The sequence below is a fragment of the Amblyomma americanum genome, chromosome 6 (assembly GCF_052857255.1).
Source record: "Amblyomma americanum isolate KBUSLIRL-KWMA chromosome 6, ASM5285725v1, whole genome shotgun sequence".
Taxonomy (NCBI): Eukaryota; Metazoa; Arthropoda; class Arachnida; order Ixodida; family Ixodidae; genus Amblyomma; species Amblyomma americanum.
Window position 1 is genome coordinate 53,312,129 of NC_135502.1, and position 24,372 is coordinate 53,336,500.

A 24,372-nucleotide genomic window follows, 5' to 3' on the forward strand; every position below is an offset into this window, starting at 1 on the left:
GCGGGTGGCGCAGCGCCGAGGAGTGGACACGACGCCCCGCTGCTGCTGGCGTCGCCGCTGCCGCTGGCGCACCGTCATCATCCTCCGCCACCCCGAAGAAACAGAAGAGGACGGCTAGTAGCCGCGAGAGAGCGCGTCTTCCCCCTCTCCCGCTCCGGTACAGCCTCCTCTCTCCCCTTCCGATGAAGAGGAGAGGGGCGTCTCTTCGGGGGACGGCTCGTTGGCTGCCTGCCCCTCAAAGGAAGCGCCACGGGAATCACGTGCAAATCGTGAGAACGGCGGACCAGGACGACGGCCGCTGGTGTGCTCCGCCGGCAGCGCTTGGACGTCGCCCCGAGCAGCGCCGAAGACAGTGACCGATATAGACGCCGCCGACGCAGAACCACGGGGAGTGCGCCGGAGGACCTCTCCTGGGAAGAGGCACAGCGTGTCAGTGAGGACAGCGCTCGAATCGCTTGCAGTGTGACGTCGTGAGGACATCTTACTAGACATGTACAGGAGTGGGTGATTGTTATTTGCGTCGTGTTGTGCGTCCGCTTTAAGCATTGACTTTTTCTACGCTGCGCGTACCGAAGTGGACGGCAATGATTCTTTGAAAGCGGCTGCCATCAGTGGGGACCTATCCGACGGAAACCGGTAAAACTGACAGCATCTTAGCCTTCAAGTAGTCAGATCCAACGGTGCCATTGATCATCACTGACCTACTCACCTACAGTTTCATTCTGTGGTGGAGCTATTGAAATGTATGCCCGCCGGCTTTCTCACGCTGATACTCAAACCGCGAGCGAGGTGTGTGCTCTAAAGCTCAGTTTTTGTCGCCACTTCTCCCGCTATTTTTCCTCGCTCACTGCAGTGACGCATCGGTGCTTCTGACGTCGAGCACGGGAAAAAACGTCTTTCACCTGTTCACCGAAGCAATTTTGCGAGTGAAGGCAAACTCGCTTGCGGGGGCACAAAGAATAGAAGCTCATTGTCTTTGGTTCATTTCCTTAACCGAGGTTTTTGTCGAGACTAAATGCTCGAGCACAGCTACTTGTTTCTGCGAGATCACCGGTTGCGAGTTTGTCGCCTTGTGAACTGTGTACAGCTAGCCCTCTTTGAAGCCTAGGCTGAAGGACTGTGTCGGTCGTTTATTGTACCCTGAAGAAGGTCTCGGCGGCACCTGATTGACACACCGAGAGAAGCAAGTCGTGCCGCTTTTGTGCAGTGACGGCATGTGAAACAATGGGTCTCGACGTGCTTTCCGCCAATAAGGGTAAGTTCTTACTATTTTTCCTGGGTACAAACAATTTACGGATAAAGCGGAGGTTCTGCGTAGTCAGGCAGCGCGTCTTTTCATCTGTACACTGTTGAGTTATGCGTGAGATGTTCTTTGAAAAAAAAAAACACAACTAGCTTTGTTCCAGCAGAATTGTTACCTCGAATATTATTGAGTCTCCTCGTTTCATTCAACGGCTCCTGAGGTCTACGATATGCGGAGAACTATTTGTGCGACTTTTTCATGATTTATCGAGCGGCACCTTTTGCTTACCGGAAGGAGTAATAATCTCCACATCTGAAATGACACCTTACAACAGTGTTCAATCAGGCGCATGTAATTGATAACTCATCACAACTGCATATTGAAGGTCTGCGTTAATATGAAACTGCTTTGAGAGCAGCTGAAAATGAAAATAGCTATGCGCATTAAGATAGTTTCAAATTGGGCTAGTTGGTTATTATCGCGGTCTTGCAGTGTTGGGCTTTTCAAATACTTTTTCAAAAGTGCAATAATGCAAGGCCTTGAATATTTATGACGAACGCACTAACGACATATATCTGAAGCTAGTCTGTTGTTTGTCGTCCTTACTATAATTAAAAACACTGCCACGATCCTGATCAATGCGCAAGCACGCAAATGGCGTCTAATGAACAAAAGAATACCTTCACGTTTTGGGTGATCGCAGATGCCGAGACAAATCCGCCACATCCTGTCTTCCTTGCTGCGTCGAATCCATTCTTTTTATTCCTTAAAACAAGGAATGCTGGGTAGTCCCGAATGGAATTTTGACTTATCTGCTTTTCGTAAGTCATAGTCAACGGTACCATTGGTTTAGTATTGGTTGAAAAAGATGTCATTTGTTCTTTTTTGCTGAAGGCTGTAGGATGTTTTGGGGAACGGCCGCTAAACAACGTAGGCGATGCCACTACAGCACACAGACGACGCCTTGAGAAATATACGTACAAAACAAATAGTCGGCCCCGAACCGGGGTGCTTTACGACCTTCCTATCTATAAAAGAAACGACCACGGGAACTGTTTGTTCAAACTTGTTGTCCGTCATGGCTGGTAGCCAGATGACGCCATATCTTTGCCGAAACGTCTCCGTGGTATATCCCCCCAACCCCGCTTCAAATTCTTTTCTGTTCTTTGCTCCGGATGCCAGAGAGCACGCGTCATAGTAGTTTCACCTGGCGGTGCGCGTGAAACATCTGCCGCGCTGTGATGGTAACAGATGCCTCCGTCGCCCAGCAGGAGGGAAGAAGCCACGCACACACCGTTCGAGCAGTTGCGTCGGCGCGCGCACTCACCTCCAAGGAACTACGTTTTCCTGGACAAACGTTGAATCACAGCACACAGAAAGCGTATGTGTACACGTACTGCTTAAGTAGAGATTTGGCAGCAGTGACCTTAATGGATGGAAGTGTCTCCAGTCTTTCTTTTGCAATGACGGCCACCATCGTAGCAAAGCAAAAATAAATAAGGGCGTTCGGGCTTCTCACGCGGGGTGAGGGTAGTCAAAGTAAACGAGGAAATAATACGTATCCTCGCGCCAGCCAAGGATGTAATGAGAGCTAAGCGAGTTCTGAGGACAAAGAGGCAACTGCGCAGCGCGTTCAGTGCGGTCTCCTAGAGAACCGATCATTCACCTTCCTGCTTTTAAAAGATATATTTTATGCTTGCTCTTTTATAGTAGAAAAAAAGGTTGCTCAACCGCTGCTTGGTCACACTGCGAGCTGTTATGAAATCGTCGACGTCATCTCAGCGGAGTCAAACACGTAGTCTAACGCGATTTGAAGGCGACCACTTCAGGCTTAGCCTATACTCCATTAAAGTCGAAAAGGTAAGTTGTTGGGCGAGTTGGTGACGATATTCCATGACTACAGCGCGACGAACGGGACATAGAAGAAGGACACATGCAGGGACACAATACAGCGCTGCAACGCGGTTTATTTTCACAAGAACGCTTCAACTAATACCTGAGCTATAGTTAGCCGAAAGATTCTTGTATCTCGCACCGTCATATTAGTAGCGGACTAAGTGACCGTCACAACAAGAAAAATTTCTTCGTCCATTACAGCCGGAACGAAAGCGATAACCTTCACATCGCGTTAGATTAGTTTAGAGCTCGATCTCCTCAAATGAAAGGGAAGTGTCCCTGCCGCTCTACAAACATGACTGAGCTTTCCTTCATTGACTCGCGACTTCTGCGATGGACTGATCCGAGACGGCTTTATGGTCGTGGCTTAAGTCAGGGCCATCGTATTTTCAGTCATCCCATTCAAACAGCTGCTCTTTGTTCTTTCTGTTTGCACCAGGTACTCATCTTCTCCTTAGTTGTTTGCTACGAGCCTCATGCGCGGCAGGTTCCCAGGCAACAGACACTGCTTCATTGCACGCGGCAAGAAGATTCATTTACTCCGGTCGGTCAGGAGTACGGAGATAGGCCGGCACCCCACGGTGAGGCGGTAGCACTACGCGTGCGAGGCATGGGAACAGAAGAGCAACGTGCTCTGCTCGCCAATCGGGGAGTCCCCGCCAAACCTTGTGAGATCCTCGCACGGGGCGAGCTCACTAAAATGCAGTGCACTACGCGTGTGTGCGCCGGTCTTGCGCGAGGCGTATGAAACGTGCAGCGAGAACCAGGAGATGATTAACGTTCCTTGACGGTTTCTCTTTCCTGTTTCCACAGAAACTGTATGCACGTGAAAGTTTAGGAGAAACCGAGCAGCTTTTGAAGATGTGAAAGTAGAGAAGACTATCAAAAATTCTAGACTCGTTGAAGTGCCATCCTCAATGACGCTGCACGCAGTTTGTGCCAAATATAGCCACTTTGTTGTACGTGGAAAAAAAATGGCTGGCATAACTATGTTGCTTCCTGCGATCCTGCTGTTGTACTACTGTTTGATCCTGAATGCTCTACCGTAAGCCTGACATCACGAAGAAGCCACTGATGGTACCAAGAAACCACTCATCACCACCACCAACAACAGAATGTCCGGACAAATTTTGGCCTTTGAAAAAAAAGACTGAAAGTGAGAATCAAGCGCCATCGCCCTCTGATGAGTGGTAACATAATTATGATCGAGATGGATCGCGATTGTGATGTCCTAGATGAACACCTACGACATTTCTGGGGAGCGAAGCCAAACGTTCACAGATATCCAGCAGAGTTCGTTTGCTTGGCTCAAGCAATCACGCATTTCTGGAGCATATATCCCTGAGCGTCATAATCACTTCGTGGCGTTATTGTTCAACTGTTAATGAATTTTTACGTGTTAGTGCAACACAGTGGTAAGAAGCATGTCATACACTATCATGTAGGCCTCGCCATTTTTACCGACGACCGGGGGTTCTTCACCGTTAACCGAAATTTCAGTCAACGGGTCTCTTCGCATTTCGCTTCCATTGAAATGCGGATGCCGCGGCCATGATCGCTCCCTCTAACTCGTACCAAAATGCCGAACGCCATAACCCGCCGAGCCACTGCTGCGGGTCAGAGTCGTTCGGCTTGTCAAACCGGCAGGTTTCGCCGTTCGCTCGTGAAGTCGTTATACCTCGTTTCGCGGGGAAACAGCGGCGCGGAAGGCGCCGAATGGAGTCCACATAACGTGAGTCAGGAGCGGGACACCTGGCAACAGCGCGACCGTTTCCGCGCCGTTATTACGCGTCCAGGGCGCATGCAGCGCCGCGTCGCTTCCTTCCGCGAGGCGTTCGGTCACGACTCGCGGCGACGGCGGGCGCGTTATGGAAATCATTTCCCCCAGACGAGAGCGAAAACCCCTCGCGTTCTTTTTTTACCGCACGCAATCGAGTCGTGCGCGGAGCTGCTCGAGTGTCCAACGCCACATTGGGTGCGCCTCGAATTTATGCGTGTATACCGGGCGCGTCACAGCGCCTTAACATTGGGCCGCAGACCACGCAAAGAGATCGCACTTACATGCTGATATAACGTACCTGCTAACCGCACGGTCACGGTACCGTGCCCAGCGATATGTTAAGAATGTCAGTGTGCTAATGACGAGGTATTTATATTTGCCAGCCCACCCAGGCAGCACTCTCGCAACACAAGGCACTATGGCCACTACACCCTGCAGGAGCCGCAAACTCACCTCGCTACGAGAGCTGCATTAGTAAACGTTTGCCTCCCGTGAGCCAATAGATGTAAAGAACAGAAAAGGGCAAAAGGGAAAGGGCAGTGCGCCAATCACGTCACATATATGACCTCTACAATTATCCTGACGCCTTGGAAGTAAAGAAACTCAAACGATCACTAACAGGCAGGAAGAAGACACGGTAATCAATCGGCAGTCGTAAAGCCCTGAACAACGGTAATGAAACGCAATACGGATGGAATGGAAACCACGATGTTCCTGGCAAGATGCTTCCAAAATAGAGGTTAAACTATTTAGGGCTTGCGGGCCTCACGGATAGGAGTCACAGGTCGCAAGTGGCCCGGGCAAGGTTGCAACTTATGATATCGCCTACCCAGCAAAACGCCGCCGCGGTGACTGAATGGTTATGGCGCTCGGCTGCTGGCCCGAAAGACGCGGGTTCGATCCCGGCCGCGGCGGTCAATTTTCGATGGAGGCGAAATTGTAGAGGCCCGTGTACTGTGCGATGTCAGTGCACGTTAAAGAGCCCCAGGTGGTAGAAATTTCTGGAGCCCTTCACTACGGCGTCTCTCATAACCTGAGTCGCTTTCGGACGTTAAACCCCAATAAACCAAACCAAACCAAACCATCCAGCAAAACACCATGCACAACAGTGAGATCAGGCGGTCTGCTGGATTAATATTGTAGATATCTAGAGCCATCTGAGTCAAAAAGAACTAAACATGCCACAGAGTAAGTCTTTGGGAACTACCTGCGTTGCCGTAACCAATAGTTCTTCAAAAGACTAACCGTTACTGCCTTAGTGATCAACCCCCCAGTGTACATTTGCCCCAGTGAGCCTTCCTCTGTACTAATCGTTCGTCGAGAGGCGTGGTGGGTGCAGGTAGTGCCATTTTATAAGGTATAGGCTCGCAGGAAATTGTTATCGCGGCTGCTGCAAAACAAGAAATCTGCTGCAAAACGTGGCGCTGTCTGGACAAGAATTAGAAGTCAGTCACAGCCGCATTTGTCTTGCAGTGGGTTCACACTGCTGACAATAATGATGTTGTTGTTAGTGACGATGGTAATGATAATGACGAAGACGTTGTAAATATCAGCAGGCATGAGCACAACAGCTACGGTGGCACCTATGCTGGCGCGGAGCTTTCTCTCAGCAACTATTTCCGATGACCAGCTTTCACATTGTCCTTGCACATGTGGTTTTCAAAAGCGGTCCCGATACGATATCAGTAAAAAGCTACGTTTCGTCAATGCCTTTGGTCGCTTGTGTTAAAATTCTTTGCTTGAAAAATTATTTGGCCACAAGGAAAACGGTGGAATCCACATTTTGATAATTTCTGATAATTAACTTTTTAACTGTCACAGCTAGGCAACTCGTTGCAACTAGAGGTTTGTAGCAGGTCGTTAGTAATAGTCATATCAATTTTTAGAATTTCGAAAACGCGATTCCCCTTGGCTCTGTGGCTTGACAAAGTTTGGCTTTTTTGACTAGTTACATGCACTGGAAAGGTTGCTTTGCCAGCATGCTTTTCGAAAGCGCAAGTATTTTGGCATGATATAGCCAAATTTTCTCGTGTCGCAGCGCCGAGGATAATGGCGTGTTAGAAATTCTAAAAACTGATATGGCTATTATTAACGTCCGGCAACAAATATCTAATTGCAACTAGGCGCTCAACTCTATGAGTTAAAAAGTTAATTATTAAAAATTAGTTAACCAGCTTACTAGTTAAGACGATTCACAGTTTTTTCAGTGTCCGCACGAACTGGTGATACTATGCTGAAAAAGCAATAATTTTACCCAAAAACCAATTTTTGAAAATTTCTGAGTCTTCCCTGAAACACCTATTCCGGTGTATATGCGATTTTATTCGAATGGCGTTTATATTGGGTAAATTAAAATAATAATTTCTATTAAGCTTCCTCGTTACCGGTTGTAAATTTTTGTCGAAGTGTAGCTACCCCCAAAGCACAGCAGAAACTTTGCGAATAAACCTCATCACATGCAAAGTGCTGATTTGCATATACATCAAGCAACAATTTAACCGATAATAAAAGCAAAAAAAACGCTCTTTTTTTCCTAATAAGAGAGCCGTAAATTTCTAAAGAAAGAAAAAACAGTGCAGAAATAAAAAGCAGGGTTGCCCATTGGCAGCGTCCCTTACTTGAAAGACAATGATTGCACTTTATAAACATGATGGTGATGAGTGCAAGCTACTTATTTCTTTCTTAATGAATATAACAATCAGCTTAACTCTCACGATAATGCTATAAGGTTTCTCTCTTTTTTTTTTATTCGTGTGACAAAGTCATATCGATGATGATACCGAGATCACAGCTGCGATGTATGTCCTCTGCGCGCCCCACGCACGACCGTTCCGAAGTGCGAAAGCATCCCTGTACTCCCATTCCAGTGCGCGTTAAACAACCCGCCATGGTGGTCCAATATGGCCGTGCTAATGGCACCTCGACCAGCACGAGACGGCGTGGCCCATAGAAATGTAACTACCATTGTGGCATCAAAAACAGCCTTAGAACTAAGCCGCCGTATGTAACGCATAGCGGGATCAGGCCGAAACAAAATAAATAGATACAAAACGGGCCGTCCGGCGTGAGTCGCACATAAAAAGCAACCGGCGGCCACCGTTCAGGGCGGTGTGAACCCCATTGGCACCGGTCGTTGGCTCTGTCGGTCAATTTCTGTACCCAGCGACATGGTCCGCCCCTGCTCCGGACTATTAAGCTTGAAATCGATAATGGTACCACTCGCCCGGGAACCGTATACAGTCTGCCACGTGCTCGTTCTCAAAGCCATGCAGGTCCGATGCGTGCTCGCGCGTACTTAGACGCACACTGCGTCTTCTTAAAACGGTGCAGCGTTTTCGAAGCCGCAGCTAGCCACAGCCAGTCATGGGCCAGGTGCACAAATCTGCTGGAGAGAGAATGGGGTTGTGATTGGTCGGTGCATTTACTAATGTGTTACTGGTTATCTCGACAGTGGCCAGCTCACTATAGCGCGGGTTAACCACGACTAGCCGTCAAGTGTGAACGTCTCTCTGAATTCGACGCCTGGTTAGTGAGGCCGGCTGTGGCTTCAACACCGCTGCACGGATTTGTTGAGGTGGTGGGCACAACTGCACTGGCGGAGAGTGGCGTCTTAGTGTGGGTAACGATGTCGCGCCCATTTTTAGTCCACCTTGCGTCGTGAATTACCGGTACATATACGAAACAAAGGACAGGGTGTGGGGTGTGGCGAATGACGACATGCTTCAGGTCAGTTTCTCACGACCTCTGGGGATCGGCAGGGGTGACTTCCTGAGGAACCTGCGCGCCGGTGTCACTACTGCAGTGGAAGAGTAGAAAGATGGTCAGCGCATACGTGTGCTCCAGGAAGACCTCTGCTCGACCTTTCTTTGCTCGCAAACCCTACCACTTGCCCAGTTGTACATATTTCTTCATTGCGTTATGTAGTAAGCTGCCTTACACATGCCTAGATGTCTCTGTTTATCTTCCTTGACCGTCCAATTAGTCTTCATGTGATAATTCGTATACACATAAGAAACGCTGATCAGAGACTCCTCGCACCATAATGGTCTGTGAGAGCGAGGCATGCTTTAAAATTCAAAAATGACTTTCGAACTGCTTACCTGGTCCCGGGTGATAAAGCGACATCCTACAAGAAAAAAAGGAAAAGGACAACAGAGGCCAGTCCCTGGTCGCAACGTTGAATAAATCCGTTCAGTTCCTCAATGCGACTTCCCCAACTTACTATATCTTTAATCAGTTGCCTTGCAGAACTTGATATATATCCTTTTTCGAGTGTACTGCAGCATTGAACACGTAGTTTTTCGTGTTACGTTTTTCGATTTCTGGTCCCTTTTACTAATTTTGATCAATCAGCTGCTAAGAAATCACGTTTGATTCTCGTTCCGTTCCACTTGCACTCATACCGAATCGCGCGTTACTAACGGACACTGACGGCGGTTCCTCAGGAGCGGCTGTGTACATACCCACTCAGCGGCCAGCCAGCGAGATCTGAATTCCAAGATTGCAGCGAGCGAGCCGCCGCATGCGTGTCACCTCACGCTACATATATATCCAAGAAGGGGAGGACGTCAGCCCGGGCGCCGCGCACAACAATGGCATATCTCGTACGCACGCCGCGCCGCTGCCACCGCCCCGCCCAACGGCCCGCATCCATGCGAGGAGCAGGCCTGCCTTTTATTCCGTACGGTGGCAGCCCGCGCGACGTTCGCGTCCCTTTTATTTCCTATCTCGCTTTGTTTCTTTCGTCTAAGCCTTATCTCGGCGGGCGTTGATGATCCGCGCACGCTGCCCCGCGTCGCCGTTTATAGACGGACGAGGCGGCGGCGTTTTCTGGATGCACGTTGAAGATTGTGCTGCGCGTCGAGAGCATTGTGTACGCCCTTCGTTCGTTCCCCCAAGTACGGCTCCGTTATATAGTCGGGACGGTGCAAGAAACGATGGACAGAGAAAGGGGTCGGTGCCAAGGACCGCCTCGTTTTTATTCGCTGGATTTCATTAATGGTGAACTCGATACTATGAAAGATACTACTGCGATCTCGGTGGTCCCTGAGGACAACAGCTTCGAGAAGACACAATCGTAGAGGCGGTGTTTACAGATGCAAAATTCGCTTGGTTCATGCCCAGGATCTTCACAGGAAGGAGGTGGGAGCCGTATGTTACGTTTTGCAGAGATTAAGAATCTTTTTGCTCAGCACGAACAATTCAACGAAAAGCTGTCCCCGTGTTGGCGTCCCCGCTGCTGTTCGACGCCTGCATAACGGCAGCGGCTTGCAAGAGCTGGCCAAAACCGGCTACCTTCTTCGCACAAGAAGAAATTCGAAGAGGAACGACGAATGACAGTGACCCCTACTGCATTCAGTGCTCCTTGTTTAAACGATGATCACGAGTCTTCATTACACCGACGGAGAACGGCTGTAGCACTAAACACTGTCGCAAGATCTAGCACAGCGTTGCCATGGTAACAGCGATGTTTTGGTGCCCAAATTAACAGGCGCTTTTTGCGCAGTCAGCTGCTCTTCAGCCTCACCCCACATCTTCCTGGGCAGCAGGCTCTAGGAACGTCCTCTTTGAAGCCGGCCAGCAGCGGCGTCGGCCAGTCGACCGCAAATGAGTCAGTAGCAGCCGCAGAGCAACGCGCGATGTTTCCTCTTGCTCGCCCAGACTGCCTTTTCTTCCCGAATTCGCCCCTTCGGGGATGCTGGGCAAGGAAGTAAGGAGGAGTGCTCCGAAAGAAGACACCGAATCATTTCCCGCGGGGGAGGATGGAGAGCGTGGGAGGAGGGAGGGGGATGGGGGCACGCCTGAAACGCAGATACGGAGACACGCCGGCCTTGCCGATCCTACGAATGCGGCTTATTTATGCCGAAAGACTGTGTCGTAATGTCGGTTACTGCGACGTCCATCCCTTCTCTTTCGCAATTGGCAGCTCGCGCCTAAGACGCACGGAATGGCAGGGGGGTGTGCACGCCTGTGATGGAACCTAACTTCCGGCCTGAGTAAGCTCCCTAAAACAGCTTTCACTGCAAATAGGTGTAAATAGAGACATGGGAGAGGCATTAACCCTGCAGCGGGCTAGTCAGGCTGATGACGATGAGGTGCCGAAGAAGGTCGAGGACATACCGTTCTCGCGTAGGTCGTTAGCTGGGACATTCAAAATAGGACATCGTTCCGACTGTTACCAGAACGCAAAAATATTTATACACGATGATGTCGTGAATGAAGTTACAAATGGAACGAATATATCTGGTGTCTATTTCGCCCCCAAGCGTAGATGTGCGCACGAAATGCTTTGTAGTACCGGCATTGCACTGCAACTGTCACTTTATTTCTGAATATGTCTCGGCCAGGCCGAATACGTGTTTAACAGCGTTTGCTAGGTTTTCCTCTGTTCTTCTGCATTTGTGGCGTGTTCGCCCGCCTTGACTGCCTTCGCATGCAGCCGCTTAAATCTTCAGTTGCGAATCAGTTGAATGGCTTTCTGCTCCGGTACCGAACGCATGCAGCCTTATAACCACTACTAGCGGGGCGCCATCTGTTATCAGTGTACCCACTTAGTTCCTATCTAGTGGCCTGCAGCTATGCGTTTCTTGTCTATTTGAAAATGGGAACTTATTCGAAAATGGGAAGGCGGTGAGAACAACGAACTAGCTGGTCTGCATAAAGTGGCTTGAAATGCCGGCAACGACAACGTTCGCAAAGTCATCATCATAATCATCATGAGCCTGACTACGCCCACTGCAGGGCAAAGGACGTTCGCAAAAAGGTAATTTAAAGCGTTTCTGGGTAGTACGCAGAAATTCCTGGGGAAGTCATGCCTTATTTCTGCAATTAATGGGTATACTGCTTTGACCTGCCGTCGCACTGACGATGTGAATGTCACAACTTACGATTTAGTTCCGTCAAAAAATAAGTAAATAAGTGCGCATGAACGTGACAGCATTTGAGAGCCAAGATGTAATACTGGACGGCTCAAGAGGGGTTAGTGGGCTAGTTCTTCAGGAAGACCAAATATAAAGGCTTCATCGGTGTCATTTAAGTTGCTCATGCATACTGTACAAAGCACGCCCTTTCCGAGCATGCTTGTAGAAACGGAACCGCCGATGCGATCGATGCACGCGAGTGACAAAAGCCGCAGAAGGAAGAATCTTTGAACTCTGTTTTGGACCCGCCGCGGTGGCTCAGTGGTTAGGGCGCTCGACTACTGATCCGGAGTTCCCGGGTTCGAACCCGACCGCGGCGGCTGCGTTTTTATGGAGGAAAAACGCTAAGTCGCCCGTGTGCTGTGCGATGTCAGTGCACGTTAAAGATCCCCAGGTGGTCGAAATTATTCCGGAGCCCTCCACTACGGCACCTCTCTCTTCTTTTATTCTTTCACTCCCTCCTTTACCTTTCCCTTACGGCGCGGTTCAGGTGTCCAACGATATATAGACAGATACTGCGCCATTTCCTTTCCCCTCAAAACCAATTATTATTATTATTAAAGAACAATGCCACTTGTGCATACTTTGAAATGCCACGTAGGACCGGCAAACCCGATTGACAACCCCATGGATATCCGTCACACAAGAAAACGGTACTTCGTGTACATGCTTTATAGACATTCAAAGTTACTTTTGTAGACTTTACACAGTGCTCCTGACTTGCAGATACACCTAATAATGTAGCTTGTTTGAAGCGTAGGCAAACAAGGCAAAGAAAGGGACAGCCAGCGGGTAAAGGGAGGAGAGAACAAGGCGCGTAACAAAAGGTCCGAAAGGTGAGGAGGTATTCTAAAATGTGTCGATACTAAAAGCGATAACCGGAGCACGAATGTAACAACACGAAAAGCGCTAGGAAAGCTCGGAGAAAGAAAGGAGCGACAAAGGTTCCCAGACACAATAAAGCCTGGCGTGAAAGAGAGCAAGAGAGAGGCGTGGCGGAGGTGTCTTTCTTTGAGGACGAAGGAAGGAGTGTCCCGGCTGGTCATGCGGCAACGGCGGCTCGCTGGGCGCGTGGGAAAACCTCCTCCCTGATGAACCTCGGCCACCACCGACGGCGCCATTTTCGCTCTCTTCGCAAGCGTGCGTGAGTATGCAGGCAAGCAGCACGCTCGCGCTTGGCAGCAGCAGCAGCCCGTTTTCTTTTATGGGGCGCAAAATCCACTGAGGCGCGAGCGACGTGAGAACAGAAAGAGAGCATACACGCGGAGGAGGAGGAGGGCTACACTTGGAGCTGCCGGACAAGACGTCCCTGTGGGCGCATCCTTTGTTTTACCTTTCTCCAAGAGCTGACCATTCACGAAGTTCAGCGGACTCCTGCCGACTCCTTTTTCTTATTTGCAACATTTATTTATTTTTTTACGAAGCCTCGGGAGAGCCTCGCACGCAGTCAGTCAGCCAGGTCTCAGCGTGGACGTTAACCCACATGTCAGACGCGGCGTGGCTGCCTCGCACCTGCCGCATTCGCGGGGCCGCTCAAGTGTCGGAAAAAAAAGGCGCCGAACAGGGTCTGTCGTTCAAACTAGAGCGCGTCGCTGTTGCCGGGTGAAGAGCCGGGGTTTGTGAGCCGTAGTGCAGTCTGCACGGATCGATCACGACGAGCTGGCTTCGTTGGAGGTTCTCCGTTGGTCGAACACCGGGCTTTGCCTTCGCAATGGTGAGTCTCTGGTACGTCGTTGTCCTGTCCGCGTATACGTGCCAATGGGTCTTTGAGCAGTATGTACGCTTCGTTGTCTGCCGGTCATCTTCGGCGGCGCTCAGAGGATAACGTTGTGTGAATTATGGCTCCTTGTATATCTGTCAGGGTGTTAGGGGATCGGGTGATGGAGGTTTCCGGGTTCTGGGGATCTAGGACGTCCAGATGGGTCATCGCGGTTTCCGGAAGGCGTGCAGGTTCTCACAGGCTCTGCTTCGTTGGGGTATTCTTCACTCACTTTGCTGCTGTTATTGAACATGATATTTTCATAAGGGGGGGGGGGGGGGGGGGGCTCTTTCGGACCTCCCTCGGGGTACCGTCTCCACTGTCTCTTCTATGTGCGAACGACAGCAGAGCCTTATACGTTTGCGCAAGTCTGCATGTTTGTGTTAAGATGCGATGGCTATAGCGTACTGCTGCGTTGCGTTCAGACAGAATGCTGCATGACGTCACCAGGTGGCGCATCCTGTATCGCTTGAAGGAAATACACTGCCTAGATGATGGAGGCATTCTGATAGCAGCGGCGAGCCCCGGCATTGAGTTAGTTATCATCCGCCGTCTTAGCGGAAAGCAGTTCCCACGTCGCGTCTCTTGGGAATCTGGGTCGAATTGTGTTTTCCTACTGAAAGGACTGGCGTGTGCTTCCCAGCTTTTTTTTTACCAGCCTGGTAAGCGATCCCACGCTATTTATAAGGCTGCTTCTCGTTTCCTCACTTTACATGCAAGCGTACGCAACTTCTGGTTAACTTGCACAAATGAAGCAGTACGTGATTTATGCTTATGGGCTAACATTGTGTTATTTAGTGCCAATAAATGGTTAAGGACTGAACGTATACGGTGACAATGGCAGAGATAAGCTAATAATAACGTTTTTGGCACTTTATGCGACTAATTGACATTATAGACGTCAGGAAATGCGGAAGGACGTACAAAGAGCATAAGCTTTTGCCTACATTCATACGATGTACAGTGCTAGCCACATTTTCAGAGACGCCAATACGCCTGTGACCGATGCAAAGTGATTGACGATAGGTGCAAGGGAGAGCGGAAGTCACAACGGCATCCAGGCGCACCAGTGAAACATAGTATATGTATAATAACCGCCTTATCGAGCACTGCTGAATGCATATGCACTCACGTTTGCGGAAAGCATGCATGCTCAGTAGCCGGGTTCGAAGTGAGCTCTTTTTTCTGCGCAGCTCGTACATTTCTGTGCGGCTGCACTCGCGAGCAAACATTGCCCCCGAGACCCAACAGCTGGAGTCTAAGTTTCCTTTGTAACCAGGAAACCATTCGAGCGCTCTGGGACAGGTGTGATTGGGTCCGTCCGTCGCGTGTGATATGTTTTGACACTCAGAATGCGTGCTGCGACCGGCTTTTCGATTGACTATTAATGCTCCATTGAACAATCTCACTTTGGAAATCCCCAGGTGGTCGGAATTATTCCGGAGCCCTCCACTACGGCACCTCTTTCTTCCTTCTTTCACTCCCTCCTTTATCCTTTCCCTTACGGCGCAGTTCAGGTGTCCAACGATATATGAGACAGATACTGCGCCATTTCTTTTCCCCAAAAAACCAATTATATTATCTCGGAAGCAATGACATGTGCATCAGGAATACGGCTGGATGAGTGCGCGCGATCCACTCCAATGCAGTTAAGATCTAAACTTCGTGCTAATAATCTCGAGATCAGACTCTGTTCGGCATGTTCTTTATTTTTTTAACCACAGTGCACCCAGCTTCATCAACTTCTTGCTCGATCCACACAAGAGAGCTGTTTGCTAATAGTAACTGTGTTGTGATTCCACCAACTCCGCACCGAAATTGACCGCCGCGGTGGCTCAGTGGTTAGGGCGCTCGACTACTGATCCGGAGTTCCCGGGTTCGAACCCGACCGCGGCGGCTGCGTTTTTATGGAGGCTAAGGCGCCCGTGTGCTGTGCGATGTCAGTGCACGTTGAAGATCCCCAGGTGGTCGAAATTATTCCGGAGCCCTCCACTACGGTGCCTATTACTTCCTTTCTTCTTTCACTCCCTCCTTTATCCCTTTCCTTACGGCGCGGTTCAGGTGTCCAACGATATATGAGACAGATACTGCGCCATTTCCTTTCCCCCCAAAAAACCAATTGTTATTATTATTCACCGAAATTCTACCCCAAGGCCGCGAGTTGGCATTATGAAAAATGCTGATTTGACACCTCTTGGTAAACGTAAAAAACACCTGGCTTTTTCTGTGAAGATTATTGTGTTGTTGGCCTTGGCGAGAGCGCTGACACTAGGGCGTGTTTTTTTTAAATTGGTTTTGGGGGAAAGGAAATGGCGCAGTATCTGTCTCCCATATCGGCGGACAACTGAACCGCGTCATAAGGGAAGGGATAAAGGAGGGAGTGAAAGAGGAAAGGAAGAAAGAAGTGCCGTAGTGGAGGGCTCCGGAATAGTTTCGACCACCTGGGGATCTAACGTGCACTGACATCGCACAGCACACGGGCGCCTTAGCGTTTTGCCTCCATAAAAACGCAGCCGCCGCGGTCGAGTTCGAGTCCGGGAACTCCGGATCAGTAGCCCAGCGCCCTAACCACTGAGCCACCGCGGCGAATGGTGTTTTACAAACTTTTTTCAGTTAAATTGGTTGCCTCTTTGCCATTTGTTAACAACGCCTTTGATACCGGAGCCGACGAACACCACTGATTAGCTGTCAATCCCAACTTCACAGATAGGAGCTCCCATTAGTAGAAGCTGCGAACTGGGCGAGTTGGTATTGATTCATATTTGAACAGCGCAATAAAACAACGGGACACAGCGCTTGTGGTGTCCTTTCTTCGTTGTGTCCCGTTGTTTTATTGCGCTCTTCAAATATGAATCATTAGTAGAAGGGAAGGGCAAAAAAGAAAAAAAAATCGGGGAGTGAATCTTTGCAAATCGTTGCCCCTGCAGCTTTTGTGAAAATTAAAGATCCCTAAGGAGTTCGCCTCTGCGCCTAAGCTGTGTTGTTCATTATGCATCGTCACAGTTTCAAATATCAATTACAGGTAAAATGAGCTATTTTCTTAACCTATCAAGAAGTTAGGATTTGCACGAATACTGCTAGAGCGCCACTACACGGCTTCAAAGCAAACCCTTTGGACTCAAAATTCGGACTCAAATTTTTGACAAAGGCTGAGCATTGATTTCCATGTCCGAGATTCATTGAAGACGAAAACACGTTGAACAAAGACCAGTGACGACAGAGACAACTGTGGAGTTGCGGAATTTGTTGGCTATGCTGACGTTTGTCCGGCAGAAATTGGCGAATTTATCGCCCAGAAAATCGAGTTTAAAAATATTCCCAACATTCTATTCATTCTCATGACGTCATTACCGGAAAGGATGGTTTGCCACCGTTCTGAAGTGAATTGCGGTTTAGCGTAGCCTCTGAGATCCGCGACTAAAAAGGTTTCCGCAGGCTTTTTACTTGAGAAATGGGTCGGTGGTGGCGACACCCGTATTTCGTTTTTTGTTCCTTTTTAGCTTATAAAAGCTCCGTTTTTAGAGAGGGTAGCCTATTTCGAATTAGAAGGCGCTAACGTATTCACACAGCCCAACTTCTATTTGTCCTCGGTGGCCTTTAATACATTTAATATCAATTTTAGGCGAAATATGTAGTACGTATTGTACCCTGAGCAGAAAGAATATTTTTCTACGCTCTCTTCGTATCAGGGATTGTCCCGTTAAGGGCGTTTTGCTTTGTTTATTCTGCTTCGCCAAATGTTTTCACTGTACCTTGCCTTCGCAGGTCTAATAGAATGAAGTCCGTCAAGCAGTTCCTGAACTCCTTCGGAGCCAACGGGAAGGGTCCGGAACGGCTCAAGTTTCCCGGAGAAGATGGCCCTGTCACCACGTTGGACGTGCGGCCAGACATCTTGGTGTCGACCAAGAAGGACTTTTCCATCAAGTTAGAATATTTACCACCCTACTTTTTCTCAGCGCATCAAAAATCGCGTTTAGTTGTTTACATGTTTCTTCCCGATAAAGATTCTCTTTAATCCGAGTTGATCGTTCCAGTAATGGACTTATTTACAAACAAGGCACAGAACCAGCGTTGCTTTGGATTAAAGAAGGAATGAAACAGCGTTTCTGCTAATCAAGACATGTTTGTAGAAACATCCGTTGGGTTCTGTGCGTCACTGCGAGATTTGAAGTCTAACTGCTTTTTGTCATGTCTCAAAGCAGAGCTTCACGCTATAAGTGTTTTAGCCATCGTGGAGGGCTCCGGGTTAGAGTATCGTATCTAGAGGGCCAGCCAGTGCACGAAACCACTCAACCACTCCGGAAAAAATTTTCAGAAACTTCAACTTTGCTTTTCTTTTGTTGAAATGCTAATCTCTGCCAAGAAAAAAAAAAGGATTAAGCGTTTTCCACTGGAGAATGCAGTTCGACATATATGTCCTGCATGTTGACTTCAGTGATTAAGATAGAGATTGTTTTGAGAAAAAGAACCACTGTGAATCTTTTTCTTCCAGAAAATTGAGATGTTAGCGCTACTTTGAGCCCTGAATTATCAAATGAGCAATTAATGAATAAATCTGTGAGTGAAACTGCTTTTACAGCGCGGTCCGTACCGAATAACACAACAGAAATTTTTCTGTCATCAGAGAAGATATTTGTATGGTATTCTGGGATAGGTCCGTGTAGTAGCAAAATAAATTCTTGTAGCAACAAAACAATTTCCTGTAAAGTATTGCGAGGTCACCCATTGTCGCGAATCCGTTCTGTCGCGACTGCAGGCGGCCTCGTAATACTACACAATCCTACAGAAAAATCTGTCGTGACGACAGTACGACAAAAAGCTCTGTCGCTTTTTCGACCGACGTATCTTTTAACCGGAATAGACACTAAGATAGACCAACACCGATTTGTGACGTAAGCAAGATGCAGCGGGTCTGCTGTCGCCGGCTGGGGGTAACAGTCAGGATTGCACCCCGTAGAAATACATCCAAACAAAAGATTCCAAAGCAGTTTTCTGATTTCAAGTTGCACCTATGATGTCTGCCCTTCGTGAAGAAAAACCGTACATCTTAGAACAGAGTGGGACAATTTGTAAGACACTGCGCAACGTGCATGCGATAGCCACCCTCGGCTGTTGGTACTGGGTGGGAGCGCATCCCACTGAAATACTTGTAAACAAAACTTGCCAAAATATTTTTCTCGCTTCGCAATATGCCCATCGAGGCGGCAGTTCGTTACCACAACTACTTTGAAGAGTATCACAAAGCGCGAAAAAAACATTTCGAAGCTGATATCTATTACAGCGTCACAATAAGTGCTTGTTATGGCACAGGTTATTCCCCATCAGGCGTTCTATTAACTGTGTGTTTCTCCGAATCGCTCAAGAATCTCGTAGGACCTGACATGCTGTCGCGTGCGCTACATTTGTTCACAAATACAGTCGTTCAAACTGGACAGCCTAGACAGCTCTATATAAAAAGCAGTTCTCAAAATGGCGTGGTAAGCAAACGATATTGAACCGCGCTCCGTAGCAGGAGACGGCGCAGACGATACCCCCGGCCGCCTCCGGGATCGCGAACGCCCCCTATGTTGCAAACGCTGTGCTCGTAGGTAGATAGTGATTTTTTCTTATTCATGCCTAGTTCTAAGCACGGATAAAATGTTACATAACAGCCGCTAAAACCGTCTCTTTTTGTTTGCTTTCCCCACGCCCTCCCCCCTTCTCTTTAGGAACGGTTGCCGACCAGATGCTCCCGACATCAGGATGGCCACAAACGCCAGCGGCAAGCCTTTCCCCGTCATCTGCAATGTACGCACCAAGGACCACAAGACTTCGAAGCCTGGAACCAGGAATGAAACCTCTCCCCCTCGATCTGGCGGCGTCAGGACTTTCAGGAAGTGCCCTTCAACCACAGACGCCGGTGCCGTGCCGAGCGACAGTCAAGACAGAGCGTGTGGCCAAGCGGCAAAGCGTCCACCGCTTACCCTGCGCGTGTCCTCTGTGCCTTCGAGAGCGGACGAGTTGGGTCCCACTCGTTCCATGCTTCCACCACCAACGGTAACCGCAGCGCTTACAAAAAGGCGCTCCGACGAACCCAGGCCCGATTCCGAAAAGAGGGAGCGACAGGATGGCTGCGTTAAGAGCCAAACCTCCTCCTCTGGATTACGGACGATGAAGAGGTCCATCACTGAGCGCACACCCCTTAACGAGGGCGTAACACGGGGGGACCACAATGTTAATGGCCTGCCCCAGTTGGACGGGCATGCCCTGACGAGGATACCGCGGTTCACCGCTGCTCCAGTGCCAGCTGTACCACCTCGTGTGCAAAAGCCAGTGGCCCAAAAGCCAAGTACTCTGCGCCGTAGCACCAGCGACATCTCTCAAAACGGCTGCACCCCGAGCGGTGGCGCCCACGGCAGTGACCGAGTGAACGGGAGACCTCCAGCCCCCGGTGCAGCGGTTAAGGGTCTCCTGAAGCCAGCTGCAAGTTTCAGCGCTTCGCAGACAAATGAGAGAGCGGCGGCGGCATCTGCGGGGCAGACAGCGGTAACGTCCGAAGACGGAAGCGGTGAAGCAGCCAACTCTCATTCGGGGGCGGGGAACGCGGCAGAACTGGAAGAAGCGCCGGCGGCCGCGAAAACTGGAGGGAACAAGGGCAAGTCGAAAAGTCGCTGCCAACGGCGCATCTGGAGCTTCAGCCTTCCGCGCTTCATGCGCTCCCATTCTTCGCCCAAGCTCAACACGGAGTCTGTTCCGGGCGAAGAATCACGAAGCTCCACTCTTCCACGACTCAAGTCGGCCGAAGACGCCGACCTCTCGGCAGCAAACGGCGGCGAAGGACACCTCTTCAAAATCACGTCCCTCACCTCTCTGCACGACTTGCCGGCTCAGGGGCCTCCGAAGACGTGCTTCAGTCAGGGCGATCTCAACCAGGCGACCACGAAGACGACTCAGTGCCAACGCATTGTGATTCGGGAACCACCCGATGTAAGCTGCCGGTCTGGCCAGCTGGCGAGAGACGCGGACGGGAATGTGACTGAAACCAAGACGTCCAGCTCGCTGACTGAGAGTCACTCCAGCTCCGACAACGGAACAGATCACAGTGGCACAGAAAGGCCCTACGTGATGCCTCCGAGAGCACTCCGGAAGTACATCAAAACAAATTTTCGCAGGTTGAACATGCAAGAAGCGGCCGAAGCCGACGTGGAAAAAAAGGATGGTGGGGATGTTTTAAAGGTGGTTGTCAAGGCAGAGCCACTTGAACAAGAAGCTTTGTCGACGACGTCAGACAAAAGTGCCGAATCCGTCGCTCCCAGCAGTTCTTTGCTGTCCTCTTCCAGCAGTATTACGAAGGAATGGAACGGCAGTCCAAAGTCACAGCATTACCTCAAGGAACCGGAAGTTTCTCTAGAGACTCTCTCCGAATTTACAGAAAAGGTCGTCACGGACCGCACTCATACGGCTAGTTACACCAAAGAAGCAGAAAACGACGTGGGCTGCGCTTCAAAGGCGCAGCAGTCATCGTCGCCCAATATCCAAAGACTCTCACCGCCGATGACCTGTTTCGACGTGGACGCAGAGCTCTTCTCAGAACACGCGGGCATTCACAGAGCCATACCGGCGACGGTTAGTATAATAGGCGCCGTAAGCAGGTTATCCATCTCGGAGACTCCAGGGCCACGCGCCACGCCCGCGGCGCAGGAAATGGACACCGAAATTCCCGGCACACTCAGCGAGACTCCCGTGAGAGTTCTCGGCACCTCCGCGGCAGGAGCTCCGTCCGTGCAATCGCTTGACGTGAGTGAAGGCAGCACGCAAGGGTCCTCTGAAAAAACAGTTACGGGTAACGACGGAGGCGGCTGCCCGTGCACGGAGATTGCGCCGCCGGCAAAAGACGAGAACGTGCCCGAGGAATTGGACAGGCAGGTGGACGGTGCCAGCTGCACCGAAAGCCTCTCATCTTTCGAGTCGGAGGTGACGCTTCCCGAAAAGCAGGAGAGGCGGACGCACGCTGGCATCTCCAGGAAGCTCAGGGTGCTGGACAGGCCTTCGTACGGCGCAGGTAGGCGTCCGTTTTTTGTCTTCTTGCTTGTGTATTGTCTTTACGATGCGCGTAATATGACAGTCGGCGTGACTTGACGGTATCCTTAGAAAAACGCGTCTGAAGTTGTCTTCCAAATTTAGGCACTAGCTCTACTTGTCTACAGCAACAAAGCCCATGGGTTCTCGTGTTTCTTGCTGCTTTTAAAGAAGCGGCATGCCCTTATACCATTTTTCTACAATTCAGTCTAATGTCAGCTTTGTGAGATGTTTCCATGACACACGTGAACTTTTTGAAGCACAGCTGCATGGTCGCAGAATTCACCTACGCTTCAATTTGAGATAGCTATACTCCGTTTCATACATCAGGTGCAACGCTCTGAAAGGTACGGAAGTAGCCCGCATGAAAAAACAGAGAGGTGTTACTCCGCGCTTATTTTGTGTCCGATTGATCTACGGCACGATAAGGCGGCAGCTTGTCGTCAGCAATAAAAGCGCATTTACTCAAGCTCGTGACTCATGCATGATGTAATAAGTCGACAGGCAAAGCATGTACTGCTTTTCGCTCAACAAGGAGAACGCACTACTTTTTGATCGCGGATGTAGACAACGCAAACAAGGGCACTAGCTTTGGCAGAGTTGCGGAGTATACAGAGCATAGGCTCAACCGAATTATCCAGGTTGGTCTCGCTAGCTAGCTCACTCTTTCACTCACTCACTGAGCCGCTCGCTCAGCCGCCCACTCAGCCACTCACTCATGTAGTCACATTGCCAGATAATTGCAAACACCTAAGCGAAAGAAAATAGTTGGTTGTGTGAACCTGTTCACATTAAGAAGAGCTTCACTAAGAAGAGCAGTTCACACTGCCAGTCTTGCATACTAACCCGGAACGGCGTTCCTTCGCCATCTTGAGCGTTCCTTCTCATCGGGTCTCGTCACCACCGGACGGTGGACGATAAAGGGACAACCGCACGCGGCGAGACGAATGACTTCCGCCCAGCTCGTACAAAATGAGTGGCGGGGGCATCTTTCACGCTCGCGGCGTCCACTCCGCGTACAACACCACGCTCTCGTGCGGCCGCCGTGCCATTAGCGCGGCGTCGGACCGTGAACTCCCCTCTCTCGCAGGCGCTGCCGCGACTCGCAAGCCCGGAGCGGGCACGGGCCCGGGCTGCTGCTCGGCCGGCGCGGGTGCATCGGCCTGCTGCCGCCGGACGACGGCCAACAGCAAGAGGCAGTCGTGCGGCGACCGCGTCCGTCAGCTGGAGAACGAGGTGTGGCAGACCGAGCGGGAACTGCTGCTGCTCAAGGAGAAGGTGCGTGCACTATAATACTACGCGCGGAACACACTGCTTCCACAGGGGCAAGGCGCTGACGCCAGGGAATGCGCGAACCTTTCCGGTTCCATCCGCGGTCATTTGGGAGGTTCATCACGTTTCGCTCAGGTCTACGTATCTCTTCGTTTTGGCGCAGCCACACGGTGTTGGACGTTGATGATGCATCCAAGTTGAGTGGCGATTTACTTTGTTGGCGTTCTTTTTCTTACACGCTGTTTTCGCGAGGACGTGATTGCGGGGCTGGATGTGAATGAAAGAAGCGATATAGGAGGTTTCGTTTCTTGAAGCATCATGCGCAGTACACACTGGGGATGTCTACCAGGCTCCGTAGTGATGTGATCATTCGCATGCTGTGGGTGTGCCATAAACAACGCTGAGCGTTGGTAGCGTGATATGAGAATCAAGACAGGAAATGTCAACACCAAGTCCCACTCTGTGCTAAACCATACGTGGTGGCGCGCAATTGTTTAAACAAACAATGCTCACCCGCTCGGGATGAATGCAGGCGAAGCTCAGAGCACCAGATGGCTGAGTTTTTTAAGTATACTATATACGTGGCTTACTAATGCAAGAGCGATAAAAACTATAAAGCAGCGCGCCCATCGCAGAAGGGCTGTTCTTGCGTGATAACTGCTGTCATGCCTCCTAGAATCTACTTGCTTCGACAACCAAACTTCCTGTTCCTCAAGATGAGCAAATTGGTTCATTTCAAGTGCGTCAGAAAGGAATGTACACCGTTGAGCTAAGTTCAGGATGTCGGATGTCCTGAGTCGCTTAGGTGGGTTAGGCTGGAACGAAAATGCCCCGGCTTTGAGTGGAAGCCGAAGCGAATACATCTACGCGTTCGCGTGTTGACTTTCCGGGCGGCATGCGAGATATTCAAGGTACAAAAAGCGCGTCTTGAAGCCGCGAAAGTAATTATATTTGTTTATAGCGTAAGATTTTCACTTTAATCCCACCCCGTGGACGTAACCTTCCAGGTGGTCTGACTCGCCGCGAGGGGTTGGCGCTGCGGAGAATTAGAGCAGGTGCTGTGCTGAGTCCTGCGGTCACGATGTCCTGGACATTGCAGACCCTTCCATCCACATGTCCTTTCTGCCGCGCTCCCGCCACGAGGACAACTCTGAGGCGCTTTTTGGGAACTTGCCCTCCGACATGTAGGCAGCCAGGACCTCAACCAAAGTCGTCCGCCAGACACACTCATGTGGGCACACGGACCTTAGCATCGAGAACTGTCAGGTTTCGTTACCGGAGCCAGCCTTTACCATTTCCTTGAATTTATGCCAAAGGACAAATTTGAGTAAATATAAAAAAGACTCCTCCTTACCATTCTTTAAAAGAGCCTGTCGACAGGCATTCAGTTTCTGTTTACAGTGGCAAACGCGCCATCTACGATAGACTCAACTCTTGGACCGAT

General features: G+C 50.0%; 1 protein-coding gene across 1 annotated transcript; it reads left to right on the forward strand.

Annotated features, from left to right (window-relative positions):
* Positions 1 to 23,944, forward strand: LOC144095260 (uncharacterized). The gene is made up of 5 exons (XM_077629040.1): positions 1 to 1,255; positions 17,364 to 17,522; positions 19,307 to 21,639; positions 22,747 to 22,934; positions 23,936 to 23,944. The coding sequence occupies exons 2-5, from the start codon at positions 17,374 to 17,376 to the stop codon at positions 23,942 to 23,944; spliced, it is 2,679 nt and encodes an 892-aa protein (XP_077485166.1). The 5' UTR covers positions 1 to 1,255; positions 17,364 to 17,373.
* The last annotated feature ends 428 nt before the right edge of the window (positions 23,945 to 24,372 follow it).